The 20,311-nt window shown below is 49.1% G+C and overlaps 1 protein-coding gene across 1 annotated transcript; it reads right to left on the reverse strand.

The window, feature by feature from the left end:
• Positions 1–1,681: 1,681 nt before the first annotated feature.
• Positions 1,682–2,735, reverse strand: LOC4817760 (uncharacterized). Its single transcript, XM_001357076.4, has 2 exons — positions 2,015–2,735; positions 1,682–1,960 (listed from the first exon to the last, which is right to left on the reverse strand). The coding sequence occupies exons 1-2, from the start codon at positions 2,626–2,628 to the stop codon at positions 1,870–1,872; spliced, it is 705 nt and encodes a 234-aa protein (XP_001357112.3). The 5' UTR covers positions 2,629–2,735; the 3' UTR covers positions 1,682–1,869.
• Positions 2,736–20,311: the final 17,576 nt, after the last annotated feature.

A 20,311-nucleotide genomic window follows, 5' to 3' on the forward strand; every position in this document is an offset into this window, starting at 1 on the left:
CATAGCACCATAGCCCAGTGAAACCAGCCAATAGTGCCTCCTCCCGCTCCCGCTCCATCCACTCGATCGATTCCTGCCTGACAGTGGCACAATGCGGACGCGGATGCGGAAGCGGAGTGCACTTGTCGCCATCATTGACATCAATGCGTCGTAGCTGGCTTTTTAGCTGTCGCGCCCAATGAGCAGCCCCACTGGAGAGTGAAAGAGGCGTGTGGTATGGCGCATGGGGCATGAGGCAGTGGCTCGTGGCACGGGGCATTGGACAAACACTTTACCATAATTCGCAGCATGTAACCAATGGGCGTGGCCCGGGATTTTGGCACCACCATGCCGAGAGATTGCCTCTCGATCAGCAGACACAAGGAGCGGGTCGAACCTCTAGGCAGGGAGAGGCCTGCAAAATCAATCCCTTCATACAATCTGCATACAGAGCCGCCACAGATTTCTTTGTGCGGAAATTGATTGCATATTACGTATACGCCGCAAAAATACGCCACGCACTCGCACCCGCACCTGCACACTCACACGCACACGCACAGCCTCATCAATAACTAAAGGCGACATCCGAAGGATTCATTTCATTTGATGGTGTCCCACCACACACACACCTGCCATCTGGATGAACGCAGAGAGTAAGGACAGAGAGGCGAAAGCGGAAAGGCGGTGAGGTTGTTAGCACGCTCGACTGATATTATTTTTTCCTCCTTTATGAATTATTCGCGAACGCACATTGATTTTGAGCTGAATTCAGTTTAATGCTGCCCGTCAAAGGTAGCAAAAAAAAGGAACGAAAGGAGCAGGGAAAGCAGCAGGGAATGGCTGGAGAGAAAGGCGTTTTGCTGTGAAATTTTCATTTGGGTTTTATTTACGTTCAATCGAGTTTTCGCGAAATTAGTTAAGTTTAGCGTGAATTTTATTATTGCAGGAGGAGCAGGCAGCAGGCAGCAGAGAGCAGGCAGAAGGAAGCTCTCCTCCACCTTCGAAGAGCGAAGTTTGTCGCTCGCAAAGCTGTCGGCTTTCACTTCGTGCCGTCTTTGGGGGAAAAGGGAAAAGAGAGGTAGGCAAACTTCTTAATTAAAAGATTTGGCCACTGATTGCGTATTTGCCGTGTTTCGGGCAAAGGACATGCCAATGGCAAAGCCCTTTTGCTGAAGAAGCCCTAAAGAGAACGAGAGCCCATATTCAATTTGTTAAATGCATTCGAGTGCCTTTGTCTGCAGCGGTAATTGCCAGAGTTGAGGTGCGCTCTGCAGCAGAGGATTTCAGAGCCACACACACAACCAGACGGCAAGCAGGGGTCAGGGGGTATGGGCCAGGCATAGCCATAAATCTCATTTCATTTTTGCACTGCGAGCGGCAAATAAATTCATAGATATGAGTCGAGTGACCCTAACTGAACATTCGACATTGCACTTTGTGCGAATACGAATCCGCATCCGAATCCCAATTTATTTACAGCAGGCAGTTGTTAGTTTTAAGAGAGAGAGAGAGAAAGGGCGACGCAAAATGCCAAAAATTGTTGCATTCATGCCACAGAAATTCCAAATTTAATTTGAGGCATAGCTCTGCATCTGCCGAATCAATGTTGCATGTATTTGCATTTGAGGCCACACAAATGATGAAGTTGCAACACCGAAATACGAGAATGCATACTTGTACATATATGCGGCGGGCTGCGGGATGCGGGATAAAATATGTTTATTTACCGACATTTGTCTTTCAAGTTTTCCAATGCCATAACTCGATTAATTTACCGGTGAGTCAAGCCATTGATTGCTATTGATTGATCAATCAAGGAGACCCTTTGACTTAATAAAAACATCTCTAATTGCAATTTATGACATGGCCAAAGGACAGGACAAAGGTGCTCTAGGTGCTCTTAATTTTCAGTTGGTTGTAGTTGAATCTGCTCTTCCGGGTGGGACCCAAGGGGCTGCCGGTCCGCGCGGGTCCTCGTTTGCTGTGGAAGAATAATGTAATATAATCCTCGAATATCCCGTTTGCAGGCACTCACCAGGCGCTGTAGAAATCGCTTAGAGCTGCGTTCTGCTTGAGCCCTTCATTACGACCATTATTGGTGCACTTCCACATCTGGCAGTCGCACTTGCCATTGCAGTGGCCTTTGTCTTTTCTGGCATTCTGCAGCATCGAGCACAGTTTTTGGGTTATTTCGCAGGGATCCTGATGATCAGGTCCGTGCTGAACCAACTGCACGAACATATTGGCCATAACTTCCTCCAGCTCCTCCTCAGGAGTGCGTCGCCGCCTGCTGCCGATATAGGGATTCACATAGTTCATCACGTGCTCCACTGTGCGCTCGTAGTCGAGGGGCAGGCCGGTGCGACGGTCCGCTCGAAAGAGTCTTGGCAGCTTGGCCTCCTTCTTCGGCTTGGTGCGGACGATCGTCTTGCGCCACACGCGCTGGTTGGGCGGCACCGGCGCCTGACGCTTGACAGGATTGCTTTGGGGCGTGGTCTTAAAATTTGAGGCTCTGAACAGAGTCTTAAGCTGGCTCTGCTGCTTGGAGCTTGACTTTGAAACCTTTTGGGACTTCTTCTTGGACACTGGGGCAGTCTTTGCTTTCTTTTTGGGCATCACCCTGGTCTTTACATTCTTCTTGAGAGCCATTGTACTACAGTGCAGAGCGTGTGTTAATTTCAAAGTAAAATTTTGTTCATAAAAATAAGGATTGACGATGTAAACGGATTTGTGGAGTATAGCCTGCTGCTCCACTCCACTTCACTCGATTGGAGCAAATTTCGAGGATGAAATATGTGAAATGTCGTTTTTAATCCTTTTTGGCAGATGCAACTATTTAGTGTCGACCTCTCGGCCACTCGGCCTCTCGTTGGGGCAAAACATGATTACAATTGCAATTCCAGATTTATGATTTCATTCCTCAAACACGTACACACACGCACACACACACACACACACACACACAGATGCACAGATACAGCACAAACACACATATACAGATGCACACAAGTTGTGAGCTGATGTGTGGCCACAGCCAACTTAACTTTTGAAACAATGTCAAATACAATAAACGTGTGTAGCCATTGTTGTTGCCGCCGCTGCTGACACCCACCGACGTTGCAGTTGCCACGCGAGTGTAAGAGTTTACGTCTGTGTGAGTGCGAGTGCACAACCGCATTGTTTGAATGCTGCGTTGGCGAACAATGTAAATTGCCAGCAGTACTATATACATATGTACATAAGTTTATATGCATCATATGTGAGGCTGTATGTATAAGTTATATGCGTTGGCTGCAGTACGAGATACGGGCTACGGGCGAACAACAAAGTTGAAACATTCGCAGACACAGATACAGATACACACCCACACACACACACACAAACTCTCTCTCTCTGGCAAATGGAAGCATACTCAGTTGTATTGCAAAAGACGCAGCAGCAGAAATACAGAGCAGCATGCAGAACAAAAGCAATATAATTAATCATCGAAGAGCAGGCCAAGCAGAAACAGCATGCTGTTTAAGCAGCAACACAACAGAGGCAGCAGGCAGCAGACAGCAGAGGCAGTAAGCAGCAGGAGGCGCATAGTCAGGATCACACACAGCCAGGGATTAGAGTACCGCCCCTGACGCTGCAGGAGGACATTTGCGTAGCAAATATTGTTGCAACATTGCTTAAAACATAATTCATATTAACAGTTTCTCGGAGTCGAGGACCAAATGCCCTTAAATCTAAGGATATCCCAAGACCTAACCATTTAACCAATCAAGGAATAGATGCTTCATAGAAAAGGAGTAACCCTTCGGATACAATCCATTCAGGGCAGCTGTGGCAAGTGCCCCAACTGCAGGTCCGAATGAAGAGTACTAATGGCATACTCTTGTTCCTCTGGCTCGGCCGTGGCATGGTATAGGCGTGGCCGCTCGAAGTGTCGAGTTTATGTTTCAGATAGATGCACTGTTGGTCTCGTATCTGCAGCCACTGTGTATAATCAATTATGCTGCTGCCCTGGCAATGATACCAGAGACTGAAGACTCCAGGCTCCAGAGTGCGGCAAGCAGGAGTCACCATCCCATCATCGATGGCAGACAGACTAGATTTCGAGCACTCTTATAGTCTTATCCCAGAGCTAAGTTCAATTAGGGGACGCTCCGGCTCCAGCTCCGGCTCCAGCTCCACATGGGGCAGGATGCTCGTAATGCGAGTGAACGCAACGTGAAATTGAAAAGCATAAATGTCATTTTCTATAAGAAACGTCAAATTTGATTTTTTAAAGCATCCACGCAGACAAAGCCGAGCTGCGAAGGGAATTTCTATAGAGCCAAGGAAATGACTTTACACCTTCTTTCCCTTCTTGCCACCCCTTGCTGCACGTGTGGCAGTGTGTATGGGCGGGAGAAAGAAAGAAATGGATCAAATATAGATTTATGTGTTTCATGTCAAAATAAATGGATTTTACATGTTGCCACAAACCGTTCGATGCTCGCTCGCTCGTGTGTGTGGTGGTGGTGGGGGACGATGATGGCGCTGGCAAGAACAACAATGGTGACAAACAGCAACAACAATGAAAATATAACGTGGCATTAAAATGTCATTTCATACTCGTACAAACAAGCTCCCATAACGAACGTCCCTTTTGTTGGATCCAGATCTAGTGATGGTGTTTCGGTCGGCAGCAGGGAGTGCAGGGGTAAAAATATTAAGTTAATATGTTTGGGCAGGCTTCGCATTGATCCTTCGAAATTTAGCAAAGTGCAGACAGGATATTGGCAGCTGCTTGCAGCCGTACAGGATATTAAAGCCATAAAGATGAAATATTTGTACACATTCCCTGCCAGCAATCATCGATGTCGCGTCCAGCTATGATAGTCCATCCCGCGCACGAATCCGCGAATCAGAGCCCGGCAGCCATAGACAAATTCCACCGTAACGAAGATTATTCAAATTATTTCCCACTTGCGCTGCCACCGAATCTGACAGCTCCGTCAACTCCACAACCTTGCACGTCTATTTGTGTTTGTGCCCCCGATTCGGGACGCCTACTTTCGTTGCTGCTGTGGTTGTTGTTGCTGTTGCTGCTGTCGGCACCCCCCCATGTGACACATGATGCCGTGTCATATAATTTATCAAGGAATTTTTAACATTCAGCTCTCGTCGTGACATTGCCATGAAAGGCCAACAAAAAAATGTCTGCTCGCTCGCTGCCCTGCAGCGCGAGGTGGAAGAGGGCAAGGGGCAGGGAGCAAGGGGCAGGGGACATCCCGTTCGGATCTCCCTAGAGCTTTGTTTTCTCTTCATGCCTCCTCGCACTCCCACTGGGGTCCTCTCTGGATTCCGACTTGGCTGCTTTTCATTTTGATAAATATGTGGAGAGTAGAAATCTATCATTTCGCGTGTCGCATAAATAAATACATCAAGCGGCAGCTCCACACACACACACACACTCAACACTGCCACACGTACAGTGGTGGGTAGTCTAAGGGAGAGGAAAAGCACACAAATTGTTAATCAACGGCAAAAAGAGCTCCCACTTGCTGATGCTGCTCTTGCTGCTGCTGCTGCTGCTGCTGCTGCCGCTGGTGTTGTTGTCGTCGTCGCAGAGGAGTTGGCAATTTGTTTTGTCGTTAAACTTTTTTAGCGTTTCGTTATTTAATGCAAATTGATGATAACGGGCACCACGCTAATGAGTATACGAGTATGTGCAGGAGTGAGAGAGTTCTGGAGGAGCTACGAGTATTATAACCCATTCCTGGGGGTAACCGTAACCCCAAAATAGAATGTACCAATTTACCAACCGACAGAAGCTGCGCTGCCCGAGAGGATAGCCCCACACTCGTACTCATACACGCGTTTTGGGGCCTATACTTGTATACTACAGAGTATACAAATTTAATGAATGTTCCCCGTTTTCCGGGTTGCCCCATAAATAATCAACGAGCATTCTTTTGGCCACACACATAAAGACATTCACACACCCACTCACAGACACACAATTGGAGCATTTGTGGCTGTTGTTTCACTCCCTTTCTGGGGCGACACCTTCTGTTTCATGCGTCCGGGGACCCCGCAGTTTGTTAAATGAAATTCGTTAAAAGTCCTTCGAAACAAAGCTGAGAAAGAGAGTCGAGCAGCTGGCTCCAAGGCAGCGGCAACGGCAACGGCAGTGGCAGCCGTATCCTCGCTCGCGCTCTCCTCGGTTACGTGTGCAGTCAATTCCACTCGGCTGCCCATTGAAAAGTTTTGCACTTCGCTGCACAAAGGACATGGAGGCAACGCAACATCAAGGGCAGCCGCCCCCAACATCTGAAGCCTCTGCGGTCGTGGCCACCATGGGGTAGACTAAGGGGTACTGTAATCCTCCGCCAGTCCGACAGAGTCGTCGAGGCGTGGAGGCGTGGATCGGGCCAACGGACAGCAGAAACTAAACACTAAACATCATAATATAACTTTGACAAACATCCACCCACTGAAAGATGGGGAAATGGCGAACGAAAGGCGACTTTCCTTCTGTGTGGAATAATTTATGTGTGCCATGGATAAAACATTGTTGCAAAGCTCCGTTTCTCCATTTCTCCAGTTCTCAATTTCCGTGTTATCGCTGGAACTTTCGCACTTATTGAACTACAATGAAAATACATCACGGAACGAGCGTTCGAACGTTCGAAGCACTTTCCATATGAGCGAAATTTCCATGCGTTGCACAACTTTGTTATGCTTTGCCTTATCTGAGGAAACTCGTGGAAAATGTATCCCGAATGTTGACCATGCGAGTCCATTTCCTTAACTACCGAATACACTCGATTCCTGAGTCCAGAGAAGGCGCCATTACATCTGCCGGATCTGGCGTATCTGTCGGAGTGGGGGTCGGGGACGTGGAGTGTGGAGTGTGGAGGGACCACGGGGTGGTGGGCGGTCGACGGCTAACGGCGGTGGAAATGACCGCAAAACCAATACGAGTGCCAGGACGATTCGATTTAATGGAAAATCGACTGCAGAAACAGCAACAACTTAAGCGATTCAGAAATTGCCACATACGCTGCCTGCCGCACAGCTCTCGACTGTCGACGCTCGACGCTGGCTGCTGCACACAGCTGACACACTTTCGGGGGACACTTACACACACTTACACTCAAATGCTAGGCGGCACAGTGAGGGGCCTCTGCGGTGTCACGGGCCACGCAATTAGGGGGCTTAACCACGAGCCAGAAGCAGAGAGCCAGAGTCACAGCCAGGGCCAGCCTTGAACTGCGCTGCTTTCTGCTATCTGCAGCTGAAGTATGTGGTGGCCATTGACGATATATTGGAACTTGAAAGCATTAAGCGAACGAGAGACCAAAGGAAAAAGAACAACACCCAATCGCAACCAGCGCAAATGTCGAAGCAGCCGCTACGCGACGCGCAATTACGGCGGAAAGCAGCACTCACAGCAGCAGTCGTATCCATATGCACGGCGAGGACCGATGCTTTGCCGTCTCTTCTGCCGTCTCTCTCTGCGATTCGTACGATCTGTAGAGTCAAACTATTGTTCGAACAGCCCTCGCAGTCCTGTCCTGCAGTCATGTTCTCAGTTAGGCGGAGCCGTAATAAAGCCAGAGAAAACAAAACTAGGCAGTCCGGCAATCCGGGACTTGCCAATGCGCCTGTCGTCGATGCCATCGAAAACAGAAGTTTTACGATTAAGCGAAACGAGAAGAGCCCAAGCCCAAGCCCCAAACAAGCCCGCCGACGAGTGGCTGGTCCTCCGACTGGTCGGTCTCCCTGGTCGCTGGTTCCTGCAGACCAATTCAAGTGTTCCGTGAAATGAGTCGAAAATTGGCATTCGATTTGCAAGACCATTGCACAGAGCCCTCAATCGTCTGCCGCGAGTAGCTGCTGCTGCTTCTGGTCGAGGGCGAGGGCGTGGTCGTGGCCCTGGACGGTGAACAGTGATTAAAGCCGATTTCTGCGGTTGGGCTCTGCTCTGACGCGAATGGCGGCCTTAAAGTCACATAAAAGTATGCAATTAATTCTACAATTGCATGTGAAATGCACATAAAACGATACGGTACTATCCGATGCGAATTCGCAGAAAATTCCATATTCCATATGCGGCACACAGGTCTCTCATTTGTGGAGTCCGTGTGGCGACAATTAAGCATGAAAGTGCCACATGACCAGTCCGCACCGGATTGGCATGGAGTTCCATGAATCCGACTAAATACGAGTTCAATCGATACTGCACTCGAACACCGAATGCACCATGAGGGACATGGTAGTGTCTGGAACAGGGAACTGTAATCTTCTTGCACTTGCCGTGAATTCATTTTCATTTGCATTTCGAATGAGCCAGCCAGCCGGTCTCCAATCGTCACTTCTCAAATAGAGTTCCAGGTTACTCAGTGATGCAGATCGTTCAAAGGAAGCCACTTGGGGCATCCGAATGGCTTGGTCTAAGAGTGGGTGGGACCAGGTTCAGGGTTCTTGGGCCAACAGTTTTGCAATTAGAGTAAAACTGGCCTGAAACACAGGCAGGCAGGCAGGATAACTCCGTCAGTCGCCGTAATTATTCACATCTCTCCGACGCGTCGCTATTGCGATTCTGCCACTAATGAGAGTGCCGCAATGACTGCAAAATGCTGGCGACTCTGCTGTTCCCGTGGTTTTCCCTGGCGCAGCTCATTAAATATTTAATTGCAAAATTAAAAGAATATGCAAGCACTGCATAAATGGCCGCACGCTCACCGCAGGGCCTGCCACCAGGATACTATCTTCTGTCACCCAAATGTGCAGCTGCAGCAGAAGTCGTATTCGCGCCGGAAAGTACGAGTACGCGGGGCAATTTTGTGAGGAGAGACAATGGCAATTATTTACACAAATGCTTATTAAAATTGCTTTTACAACTTGTTAATTTCATAATACAGTTTTATTGTTCCAAACAGGATGTGACGGGGCGTAATTGTGGGCAGGAAGGTGGATAAGACACAGAAGAAAAGGCAGGGGCAGGATAAAAGCCGAAACTTTATCGGCGCAAAAGTTGAAAGGCCATTCGTGGCAACTTTTGACTAAATCGCTGTTCATGCAAATCCCCACTCAGGCAGGACCTTTCCTTGCGCTGCGTTGCGCCTCATTCTCGTCCTCGTCCTATGAGACGCGGCGCCTCGACACTAGACCGTAGCCCCTAGACCCGAAATATACTTGTCCAAGTGCGAGTATACTTTCCTTTATTGATCGCTTGCGGTGGTGCACAATTTAGATCAAGGATATCGATAGGGCTTCCATGTATATGCCAAAAACCGTTTTGTCAATGCTAAAAAACATTTATGCCAATTTGTGTTTTGGCGCGCTGACAACTTGGAGCGAGGCGAATCGACGCGACGCGACTCGACGATGCGGGGCATCGGAAAACTCGATAGCGAAAGTGGAAAAATTATGCGGCTGAGAAGGCAGCCCCAGCTCCAGCCCCAGCTGCCCCGCTCCTGTTCCTTCTGGCTCCCTTGGCTCGTGCTTGTGTCTTTGGCTGCCGTCGTAGCGCCGGCAAAATTACAAAATTAAATTATTTTCAGTCGAATTTATCAACATGGAACCATGGAAGAAGGCGTTGGAGTCGAACGCAGCTACCGGAAATTGCTAAATATCTTTGTTACCAATTGAGTTTTTTCCTCGCGGACAGACAGACAGACACAGAGACAGAGGGTCTCAGGAAGAGTCTGTATATCTCTATGAGTATGATGGGGAGCTACAGTTATGATTCTCAATATTAATGACATAATTAAGCAATAAAATGTTTGGACCGCCGCATATCGCTGATGATTTCGATCTAATGACTTTGTTCGCTCGCGTATCGGGTTTCCGGTGCGTAGAGTTGCCGATAGAAAGTCCCCCTCAAATTCTAATTGAGTTGTGGATAATTGAAGACCCAAGGCGTGGGGCAAAACAAGATGTGGCATCTCGAATTACGGTCATCTCGGTGTGGACCATCGCCCACCGCCCAGTGTCCATAGCTCACAGGCAGCATTAAATCACGAAAACTTTGGGTATTAGATCAGCGGGAATCGACTTGCTCACACACGCACCTCATCAGTAGAAGGACAGTGGGAGGAGCAGTGAAAAGCCGTGAGCCCCGAACTATACCAATTTATTTGCAAAATTTATTTGATTGGCGTATTGTGCGTTCCGTTCCACGTTCCGGCCGCACCACACACTTTCTTTCGCGCGTTCACGTATTTCCGGTCTCAGGCTCCACCTTATGGGACGCCTTATGTGCCTCACGTTAAGCTACAAACTAAGCCTCATTATACGACCCGGACCCAGTCCCTATCCCGGTCACCGTCCTGAATTCGCCCCTTGAGGACTGTGGGCGGAGGACTGACTGTAAGACATAGACAAGCTGCGCAACTGATTGCTAAATAGACAGGCAGCCAATACACATCGATAAGACCAAGATAACCGACAGATTGTCTATAAATGTGGGTGTGGGTGAGGTGGTAGGGATTGGTTGGGCTTGGGTGTAGAGGACTCAGTCGAAGCGGACGCTGCCTGATTAATTAGGGCATTAATTTTGCTAAATTACTCCAATACATTAGGGAGATCGAAGCCATTTGTCAAAATTAACCTGAGGACCAATGTAAATGAATTCACCGTGCGCCGAACGTCGAACACCCGTAATGAAGTCCGGGATATGCCGAGGACGACAGGACGACAAGACCGACAGACCGGAACTCAAGAGTACCGAACAGAATTGAACTGGGGCTAAAATGGGCGTGGATTGTGGCAATGACAACGATTACGAAGGCGTATCAATGACTGATGACGGCACGGATGGATGCAGAGCACGTGGTCTGTTCTTGACGACTTTGAATGGTTCGCCAGCGAGTACGATAGAGCGAGACAGACCAGAACATCAATCTCCTGTCCCCGGACTCAGTCTCTCCACAACTGCATAAATCAGAAGACAGCTGCATCCGCAGCCGTTTTCAAGCTGTGAGATCATACGAATTTCCCACTGGCCATGCCTCAAATGCGGCAGCGGCAGTCAAGATGCCAGCCAGGATGCCTATGCGGCTTGGTCTGCTTGTCTATCTGTCAGTCCGTCAGCACAGGCACTACAGACAGTCCAGACAGTCAGACAGTCAGTCATTCAGCCATATTCCAGGCTCTAACCAGGCACCAGCTTGTTTCCAATCCCGACGGATAAGTTAACAAAGCAGAGCAGAGCAGAGCACACCACACCGAACCCGAGAGATACTTGTAGAGACAGTGCCGCTGTCGCTGTCGCTGAGATGATGACGGTGAAGGGCTAGTGGCGGAGACGAAGACCGAGACGGAGACGGAGACGGAGACGACTGGGCAGATGATGCCTCTGAAAGCGTGCATTTTTTCAGCCCAGACCCAGACCCGAGGCTTTGCGCTAAGCCACTTTTGTGTGGTCACACGGACGACGCACCCGCCGAAGATGTCCCCATCCGTTCCGTTGGCTCCATTAATGTGTATGGGGCGACATTTCCCACTCACAATTGCAGGCATATTATGAAAAATGCACAATGTGCCATCAGCACACAGAGCTTAGCCGAAGATGAAGCAGCAGCAGCGGAACGGTATGGAATGGGCGACAACTGTAACGACGTCATCATTGCTCTCTCTCTCTCTCTCTCTCCCCCTAGAATCCTCAAAAGCTTAAAGTTTTCTAGGAAGCAAGACGAAGACGAAGACGAGGACGCGGACTGGAGACAAGAGACAGAACAGGTAGTCGACGACGCTGCTTTACATTTTTATGTGTTGCTACACGGGTGTACGGGTGCCAAAGGACGGGTCCTGGGCGGCATTAATAATTGAAATATTCACTAACAGGAAGTTGAAGACGTTAATGGCGCTCGACGAGGTAAAGGCGAGGGTTTGAGGGCTGTGGCTGAGCAGCACCGAGAACCGAGCAATGAAAGCTCCTGTCTACTATCACTCCCCGCCCCTACGCCCTACTCCCTACGCCCTACACCCTACTCGTTGTGCTTGATTGAGGTTTACTTTGCTGCTAATGCATAAACCATGCACAGACATCAGCAGGCAGCTCACATCACATCAGACGCGGCATCAGGCTGCTGCGTCTTTGGCCTCTCAAAGTCCTGCTTCTGCTTCTGGTTCTGGTTCTAGTTCTGGTCCTGCTCTGCGTTCTGTTCTGTGCTCCTCTGTTTTGGCCCGGTGTAGGGAACTTATTTTTAGCTCATTACGGGGCAAACGACTCCTAGGGACGGACAGAGAACGAACGCCCACTAAGATGCCTCGGAGCACTGCCCCATTTCCCCGTTTTGACTTGTCCTTTTGCGTTGCTTCTTGCTTGTCACCCTTCTTGGCTCGACTACGGCTATGGCTATGGCTATGGCTATGGCTACGGCTACGGTTACGGCTTCTTCCTTCCATATCCTTGTGAAATTGTGAACAGTATTCCCAAAACACTGGCATGCGTAATGAGGCTCGGCTCGAGTTTCCACTTTCTTCTTGTTTTGTAATTTCAAAATCATCTCGCCCGCCGCGCTCTTTGGCAAATGAGAAGCGAATTTGTGCGCTGTGCAACTTGTGGCTGCCGCTGCGGTCCTTTTTCGTTTCGTTTCGTTTCCGCTCCTGTCCAAAGAGCGCTTGTTCACCAATTCCCGTAGCAGTCATTTGCGTTTATTATCACAACGCGTTCCACTCGAACATAAACTTCAATATACATATACTCGTACCAACTCTTGTATCCGGCGTAAAGTAAATTTAGTATTCGATTTCTTGCATACCCGTGCATACTGCTGTCCGTTCCCGTACCCGTGACGGCTTTAAAGCAGTCCAGCAATCCTCTACAGCTCTTTAATGTGCGCATGTGTAGGGTATAGGCGGGAGGATTCTGGTGGCATACTGGGAGGAATACTGGCGCAAACTGAAACCGCAAAACGCCAAAAGGAAATAAATGTGCGACTTTGCAATGAAACAAGCATTTATGGTGCCATAAAACAAACCAAGCACGAATATTTCTAACTCATCTTAAAACAAATACATGCAAGCACCAGCGAGTATCCTTGTGCATATGTATCCCGTTATGTGTGTGGTGTGTGTACTGGGCACACACACACAAACACGCTTATGTAAGAAGAGAGCGCGGAACCCGTCCGTCCCTCATCCGCATGTGTTTGATTACATGGCCAAAATTTTGTGTGTGTTTTCTGTTTGACTAAGGCTTAGGCGGCGAAAGAGAAGATGGAGCAAAGGAAGCGAAGGACGAGGACAAGGACGACAACGACAACGAGAACGGGAACAAGGATGCGGATGAGTACGGAGTACGGATTGAGGGTAAGACAAAGTCAAGCATAAAGTTGCTCAGATAAAGTTTGATTAGTGCGACAGACTAAAGCCCAACTGCCAGCCATCCAGTCAGCCAGCCTGCCAGAATTGGGGTTAACAGATAGTCACAGCAGCTTTATCCACACTGCCACTTCCATTGCCACTGCCGCGGTCTCCGCATTTTTCGCTGAGTGTATTCCCACGTACGGATGCATATGTGTGTTTTCGAGCATATGTATACCTCAGCAAATTTGGGAATTTGTAAAAAACGAGGGGGAATGTGAGAATGTCGTCACAAGGACCGCGGCTCTGCTTTTATACCCGGTACTGTTTTGAAATACACTTGTAACAGTGCGATATGACAGGAGTCAGTATACAAAACTTTGTTGCTCTGGATCTTATGGTCTCTAAGATCTTGGCCGTCGAAAAGATGGACGGGCAAACAGACATTGACATAACGACTCGACTATTGATGCGGACGAAGAGCATATGTATATACTCTATGTGTTCAGAAACTCTTTCTTCTGGGTGTTACACAAAACCAAATCAATCATAAAACTAAGATATCCCTAAACTCTTCGAGTACCGGGTATAAAAACCAGCGAAAAAAGACGCCGCCGCCAAGCCGAAAGCTGAATTCAATGCTGGAAAATGGGGAAAACGGGAAAGGAGCAGCCGGCGAGAGCGCGAAGGAGCGCACAAAAAACCGCAAAATACAAAACGCAAAATTACTCCCACGGGACATTCGTATGGAGTGGGTGTGGCCCAACAAAATTACCGCCGACCCTCCAGGAATGAGGTGGGTGTTGTTGGCTTGGGGAAATGCTGAAAAGTAAGAAATGACATGTCGCATTTTAAAGTCATTCCCTTCAGAGGCTGCGTCAACGTCAACCTCAGGCCCTCGCCTGAGGTGTAGGGGCAGTGGATGGGGCCCTCCTGTAGGGGACAGGAGCACCGCTGGGTGGTTAAATTATTTTAAAGTGCTTTGTTGGTTATTTGGCTTCCATGTGGCAGCCGCCGCTCTGCTGCTCTTTTGGGGAAATTAAATTTGAATATGTGCGCCTTAAAGAAAAATCTTTGTCGCAATTTCATGGCTCCGAATCTGGTTATCGGTGGCTCCTTTGAACCATCAGCTTCTTCGACTCCGGGACCGACTCCGACTCTTTCTCCATCTCCCTTCTGACCACGACACATTTACGGGTAAACAGTGTTAATGAAGTCGCATTAATTTGAGTGCGTTACGGAGGACAAATAGGGGGCAGAAGACCCACTAAGAGTAAGAGATGGGGCAACAAAGCCGTAACGACTGAATCGCACGACGGCAAAGAGGCAAAGGACAAACAGCACTCTTGCAGTCTCTACCAGAGCCTCACACACGAAGGGGCCACGCTACGGCGGAGAGACAATGACAATACAAACATTGAGTAACAGGGAAAAATGGCTAAACGGGACAAGGACAAGCTCTGGTTCTGGTTCTGGTTCCCGCTCTTTCTCTGGCTTTGGATGTGTATGTGGCTTTTCCAAGGAAGGCGAGCGTGGGGCCCAAAGAGTTACTGCCCCAAGAGCTGCTGCTGGTGCTGCTCGTCCTGGAGCGTCGTAAAACGACGACAAAGGCGAGGAAAACATGGAAATCTTGTCATATTTTTCTTGTTTACTGTCAACATCTTTGTACTTGAAGTCCCATTATGTTAATTATGATGAAGTAAACAGGACACAGTTGTTGTTTATTATAATTACCAACAGTCGAGTCAGTGACAGTCAAGACTCGAGCCTCGAGTCGTGGCACAAGTTGCAAAATGAATTTGTTGCACGTCCAGACGTCAGAAAGTAGCGGGACGGGTGGACGAACTTAACGTATTCAATTAGGGAAGCCTGGGAACCTTGGGCCTGGGCTTGAGCCTGGATTCCACGAGGAAAATCATTGAAGTTTCGCTTCACATGAGTGCCAGATGCCAGATGCTTACCGGCAGCGGGCGAATGATTCTGATTCAGAGCGTTGATATTTGTCGACTGAGGCTCGACCACGCCCACTTTACGCATTAACAGTTAGCAGGCGGTGAACTGCGAACGGCGCAAGGAGATGGGATATGGCTTTTTATTGAAACTTTGTTGTGTCCTTTGTTTTGCGGTTATAATAGAAATTCCCGGCATACTTTGCTGCATTGTTTGCCCCAGACAGAGGCATGCCACGAGGCAGTGGCGACGGTGGCGGCGGGGGCGGGGAGCTCTCAATACAAACAAAAATAATCAATAGAAATTGTTATGCAAACAGCCTTTCAGTCCTTTGTATGCGAGTCGCCGCTTATTTGCCCAAGAAAGTGACGGGATGTGATGTTTGGCAGCCAACAGACAAAAGGAAGGCGCAGGATAGACGCACGCATCCTCATAAGGAAATAAGAAGACTGAAAAGGGTTTCCTTGGCCAGTGCGCCTAAGGAATTTTCCAAGTGCTCACCCAACAACATGGCCTCCACCCTCCTCCCACACACCCACACACACAGCGGGAGAGAGAGAGAGAGAAATGGAGAGAGGAGGGCATCCGGCTGGGCTTCCGCTCCATACCTCCTCTCTGTAGCCTTTGCCGTTTCCTCTGCCAAATGCATTTTTAATAATGCAACGGACGCTGCGCTGTCAAAAAACAATGACATTAATTAGCCGCTCTTTGTGAGTGCAGAACAAAAAGTAAATTTCTATGCAGCTGCGCTTTGTCCATGCCCCATCCCCACTCTCTCCCTCTCCCTTTGCCACGTTTTCCTTCATTTTCTTGCCCTGCCCCCTTCCACCATCGCCATGCCTGTTGTTGTCCATTTCTTTTATGTGCACCAACAGCGGAAAAATTCATTACACTTTTGCACATTGTGCGCGTTTTTGTATTCAGAACAAAAAGACGTGCCGGGCAGGGCTCTCTCCAGAGCGCAGCATGAAAAAGTTATCTAAGAGTGTAGAAAATGGCCGCAGTAGCAGGAGCAGGACCAAGGCAGGAAGGCAGCGGGAATATGGAGGAGTGTTGAGTGTCGAGTGGGAGCCTGCCTGGCTGCCTGCCTGCAACGGGGATGCATATGCCCGGCCCGTGGGATAATGAGTGATGACGGACACCACGGGGCGTATACGTAACAAGGAGCAGAAGTGCTAGGCAGACACACGACGAGTGGGTGCCAATCAATCACACCTCCTGCGAAGGCCAACAGCTCCTACAGCTACAGCCCAGCCCAGTCCAGCCAGATAGATATTGTTTATGTGTGTATGTACGACTGCTCCCTCCCAGTAGCACACCCTGTACAACCACACGGATCAACGGATAACAGCGCCTAGAGTAAGTCTCTCTCCTGTTTTCTAGGTGGGGGTATCTTGTAGTCGACACCCGAGGTCCCGTCGTGGGTAGCATTTTTCCTTGCTATGCTGCTGTCTCTATTTTTCTCCTCTAGAAGGAGCACACTCTCTCCCATTCTGTTTTCCGTTCTGCGTTCCATGTATTATTGCATTCTTCTGCTCAATGTGTTGGCCCTCCCGTTGACTGTAGTCCGTAGTCTCCCCGTAGTCTGCCCCATATACGAACACCAGCAGCAGCAGCAGGACCATCGTTCGACAAGTGGCCGGAGCTCAATGCGAATGGCGACTAATGTCCAGCAGGCACGTTTCAAGCGCACAAAGCTGTAAAATATGTAGCATACACAGAGTGGGGCAGGAACCAACACAACGCCCCGCCCCCTCAGCTACAAAAGCAACAAAAAGAGCGCCAGCAGCCGCACACACAAGGCCCACACACACACTCATGCTACACAGATTCAGATACAAATGCATCTGTGGCCGACGTGTATGAAGGAAAAACAAAGAAAAAAAAAATGAAAATAAACAAATCGCGCCATAAATTGCAACTTTGCAATTTTGAGAATGTAAACAGGAAATGTTTTCTTTCTTTCTGGCTAGATTTTCTAATGGAAAATGCGATGCGAGCCCACTTTTCAGTGAATGTGAATAAAAATGTCATTACCCAAATGAGTGTGCATGCTTTAAGGTACTCCACTCCTTTCCACTCCACTACAGTCCTCCTCGTCCTTAAAGTTTACTCCGTTCTCCTCCGCCAGGAATTCTATTCATGAAAATAGTATGGGCATGGAAAATGGAGAATGAGCACAGCTTTTCCACTCCTGTTGTGAATGTTGCTACAGTTTCATCAGAAGTTTACTTCAAGTATACATAATTGTAGTTTGAGTGCATGCTTTGTACTACCAGGGGGGTTCGCTATCGCTCCCGCCTCCCTTCCAACCTGTAGATGAGTCTCATTTGCGCAATGAACGGGCCCGGCGCACTGTAGGAGACTAATTTCTTTTTTTAAACTTTCTTTCGGCCTGACTTTAAAAAGTCGCGCTTGCTAAAGTTAATTTGTAGGCATCACGACATGGACTTGATGCATCAAGAACTTTGATTAAAATCCCACACACAGACACAGACATATATTTTAGCGCTCTTCATCGGCTATGACCGGATTTACACCTCCATACGAGTCCTGCCACACACACATACAACACACATACGCCAACGCACGAATTGCTATATAAATTTGCACATAAAGTGCTCGGCGCTCGGCATTAAACAGGAGGAGCAGCAGAAACGGGAGACAGGTCAGAGAGGCGGGACAGAGGTTCTTTGCCATGGAAAAATATATAAAACAAATTTATAACAAAAACGTGATGTGGTTATTGATGGATGGGCTGGTAGCTGCTTGGAATTGTTTTGGTCGGGTCAAAAGGTAACGCAGCAAGCGAGGTGAACACCTCAGCTCCGAGGGCTGGCACTGCCCTACACACATGCAGATAATAAAACGTTTCCAATCCCATTTCCCCATCCCCATTCGGATGTCCATTCCGTATCCCGATTTCCCCCCACCCACTTCATCTGTATTGTATTCCGATGCACGCGCACGGGTCAGGACTCCCTCCGAGAAGAGTCACATATGGATACGGGCATGCCGAATGCGGATGGCTTGTATCGAAAAAATAATGATTTTCCTTTGGCTGTCGCCTTTAATTATTTTGCGGACCCAATGCCACCGACCACGCCCCTGCACCTGACTCCCTCTCCACGATGGCAGGACTGCCAACACTGGCAGCAACCAGCAAATGCAGGGACGTGTCGGATTCGTTTATTATGTGGGTTGGATTAAGAGCTCTACGCAGCTACGAACCCCAGACAGCCATCCGACTAGATGGGGGCATCACGTGCTGCCCCGTCCGTCCGTTGTTTTTTTGGTTGCGAGTCGCCTACGCCATCATCGTGAAGCTTCTCAATCGATACATGAGTAAGCCGACACACCGAGACACTGCTGGTCACACTGCTCCTTTTTGTTCGCTTCGTTTCATTAAAAGTTCACATTTGGTTCGGCCAGGAGCTTTGCTAATTACGGCACGGGGCCACATTAAGTGTCCCGTTCATTCTTTCGGTACCGCTTTGATCCTCTGCTCCGATGGCTGCTCGCGTTGCACACCGCTCCCATATGGTATAAGGTGGCGGTGACCTCCCCCGACATTATGCCCCGTGGACGGCAGTTCGACGATGCAGCTGATGTCGATGCCGATGCCAGAGGCAATTTCCTTCTCAGCAGCATACGCAGAACGTCCACCTCATCCTTTGGGCTTATTCTCCCTCTCCATCTGCACGGCGAAGGTGCGGCACACATGCACATGCCCCGCTCCGGGAGGGACTGTTATTGTTGCCACTGGCACTCACGGTGTTGGGTTAATGCGTCGACGTCGTCTTCTGTCCCCATACTCCTCGGAACGTTTTCTTTTCGCTTATTCGTTTTATTTTTATTGTATTTCGTACTCGTCCTCATGCCATTACCCTGAGCCTGTTCCTGCTCCTCTTGGTCCTGACGCTGCCGCGTCTTCCTCCTCTGTCGTCGTCGAGTCCCATTTCCAATCACTGAGCAGCAACAATCGAACGCTCCAGGCGCTTGGCAGTCGACTGGCGGCAGTCTGCAGTTGGCAGCCGGCAATGGCGTTGTCGAGGCGCAGAGAAAGCAAAATGCTTTTAACTTTTATGGCTCTAATGGAGTTTTATGCAAGTCGGGGCCCCCGTACCCTGCACCCTGCACCCTACCTCCTGCCTCCTACCCCTGCTCCCGCTTCTATCGTCGTGTCCCATACGAGTACGAGTACGAGTGTATGCGAATGCAACCGAAATGCCGGATGCGTTGATTCTTTCACGTTTTTCAAGTCACCAAAACGAGACTGCACTTTAACCCGTACTCATAAGAGCATGTGCACCACCGGCATGTTATCTGCTTAATGGGCATCATGCTTGCAACCTCCTCTGCTGTTCCGAACAGTTCCGACTGTTCTCCAATTTGACACTGGACACTGGACAGTGGAAGTGGACACTGGAAATCGAACAGAGAACAGTGGTCAGCGTGATGAACTGACCCGCGGCCGACAGGCCGCCATTGTGTCCTGTGTCCTGTACTTATCGAGGTAGCCACGCTCCGTTGCACGCTTGCACGTGCGACTGCAACGGCATTTGCCCCTTGGGTAAGCGGTCGAATGGGGGGATGGGATGGGATGGGGGGGCATCGTTTCACAGTTTGCCAATGCTGTCGAAATTTTGAATTTTGATTGGCATCAGCGTGCGGTGCAGTGTTCCGTGATTATCGCCCCAGTCGAGTACATTGCAATGGCCCACTGTCCACAGTCTGGGTGTGTCCCGGTGTGTCACTGACCGGCTTATGGCAATTCGGTCATCAAAATTGAATACTGCTCATGATGCTAATTGCACAGGACCGGCCTGGCCCCATGTTTTGCTGACTAATTTTGTTGTTTGCCGCGGACGTTGATAACGCAGGCGGATAGAAGGATAAGAGTTGCCATTAGCTGGATGTAGAGCATGGAACCCCACCATGTTCCGCGAGTTCAGTTTCAGTCTCAAATGCCCTCCAGTCTTGATTAGCAGATTGATTATTCCCCCAGCTCCATAGACAACTACGAGCGCCTCATTCAATGCCTCACTGCGTCCAGGCAACTGTCAACAGCCAAGTGACGCGCCATTGTTCC

Source organism: Drosophila pseudoobscura, chromosome 4 (genome assembly GCF_009870125.1).
Source record: "Drosophila pseudoobscura strain MV-25-SWS-2005 chromosome 4, UCI_Dpse_MV25, whole genome shotgun sequence".
In the NCBI taxonomy this organism is placed as follows: domain Eukaryota; kingdom Metazoa; phylum Arthropoda; class Insecta; order Diptera; family Drosophilidae; genus Drosophila; species Drosophila pseudoobscura.

What these genes read in the sequence shown, in the direction of transcription:
- LOC4817760 (XM_001357076.4), bottom strand. Translation starts at nt 2,628, where the DNA reads ATGGCTCTCAAGAAGAATGTAAAGACCAGGGTGATGCCCAAAAAGAAA. An exon ending in AGCGATTTCTACAGCGCCTG is followed by an intron (nt 1,961 to 2,014) that starts GTGAGTGCCTGC and finishes ATTCTTCCACAG; the next exon opens with CAAACGAGGACCCGCGCGGA.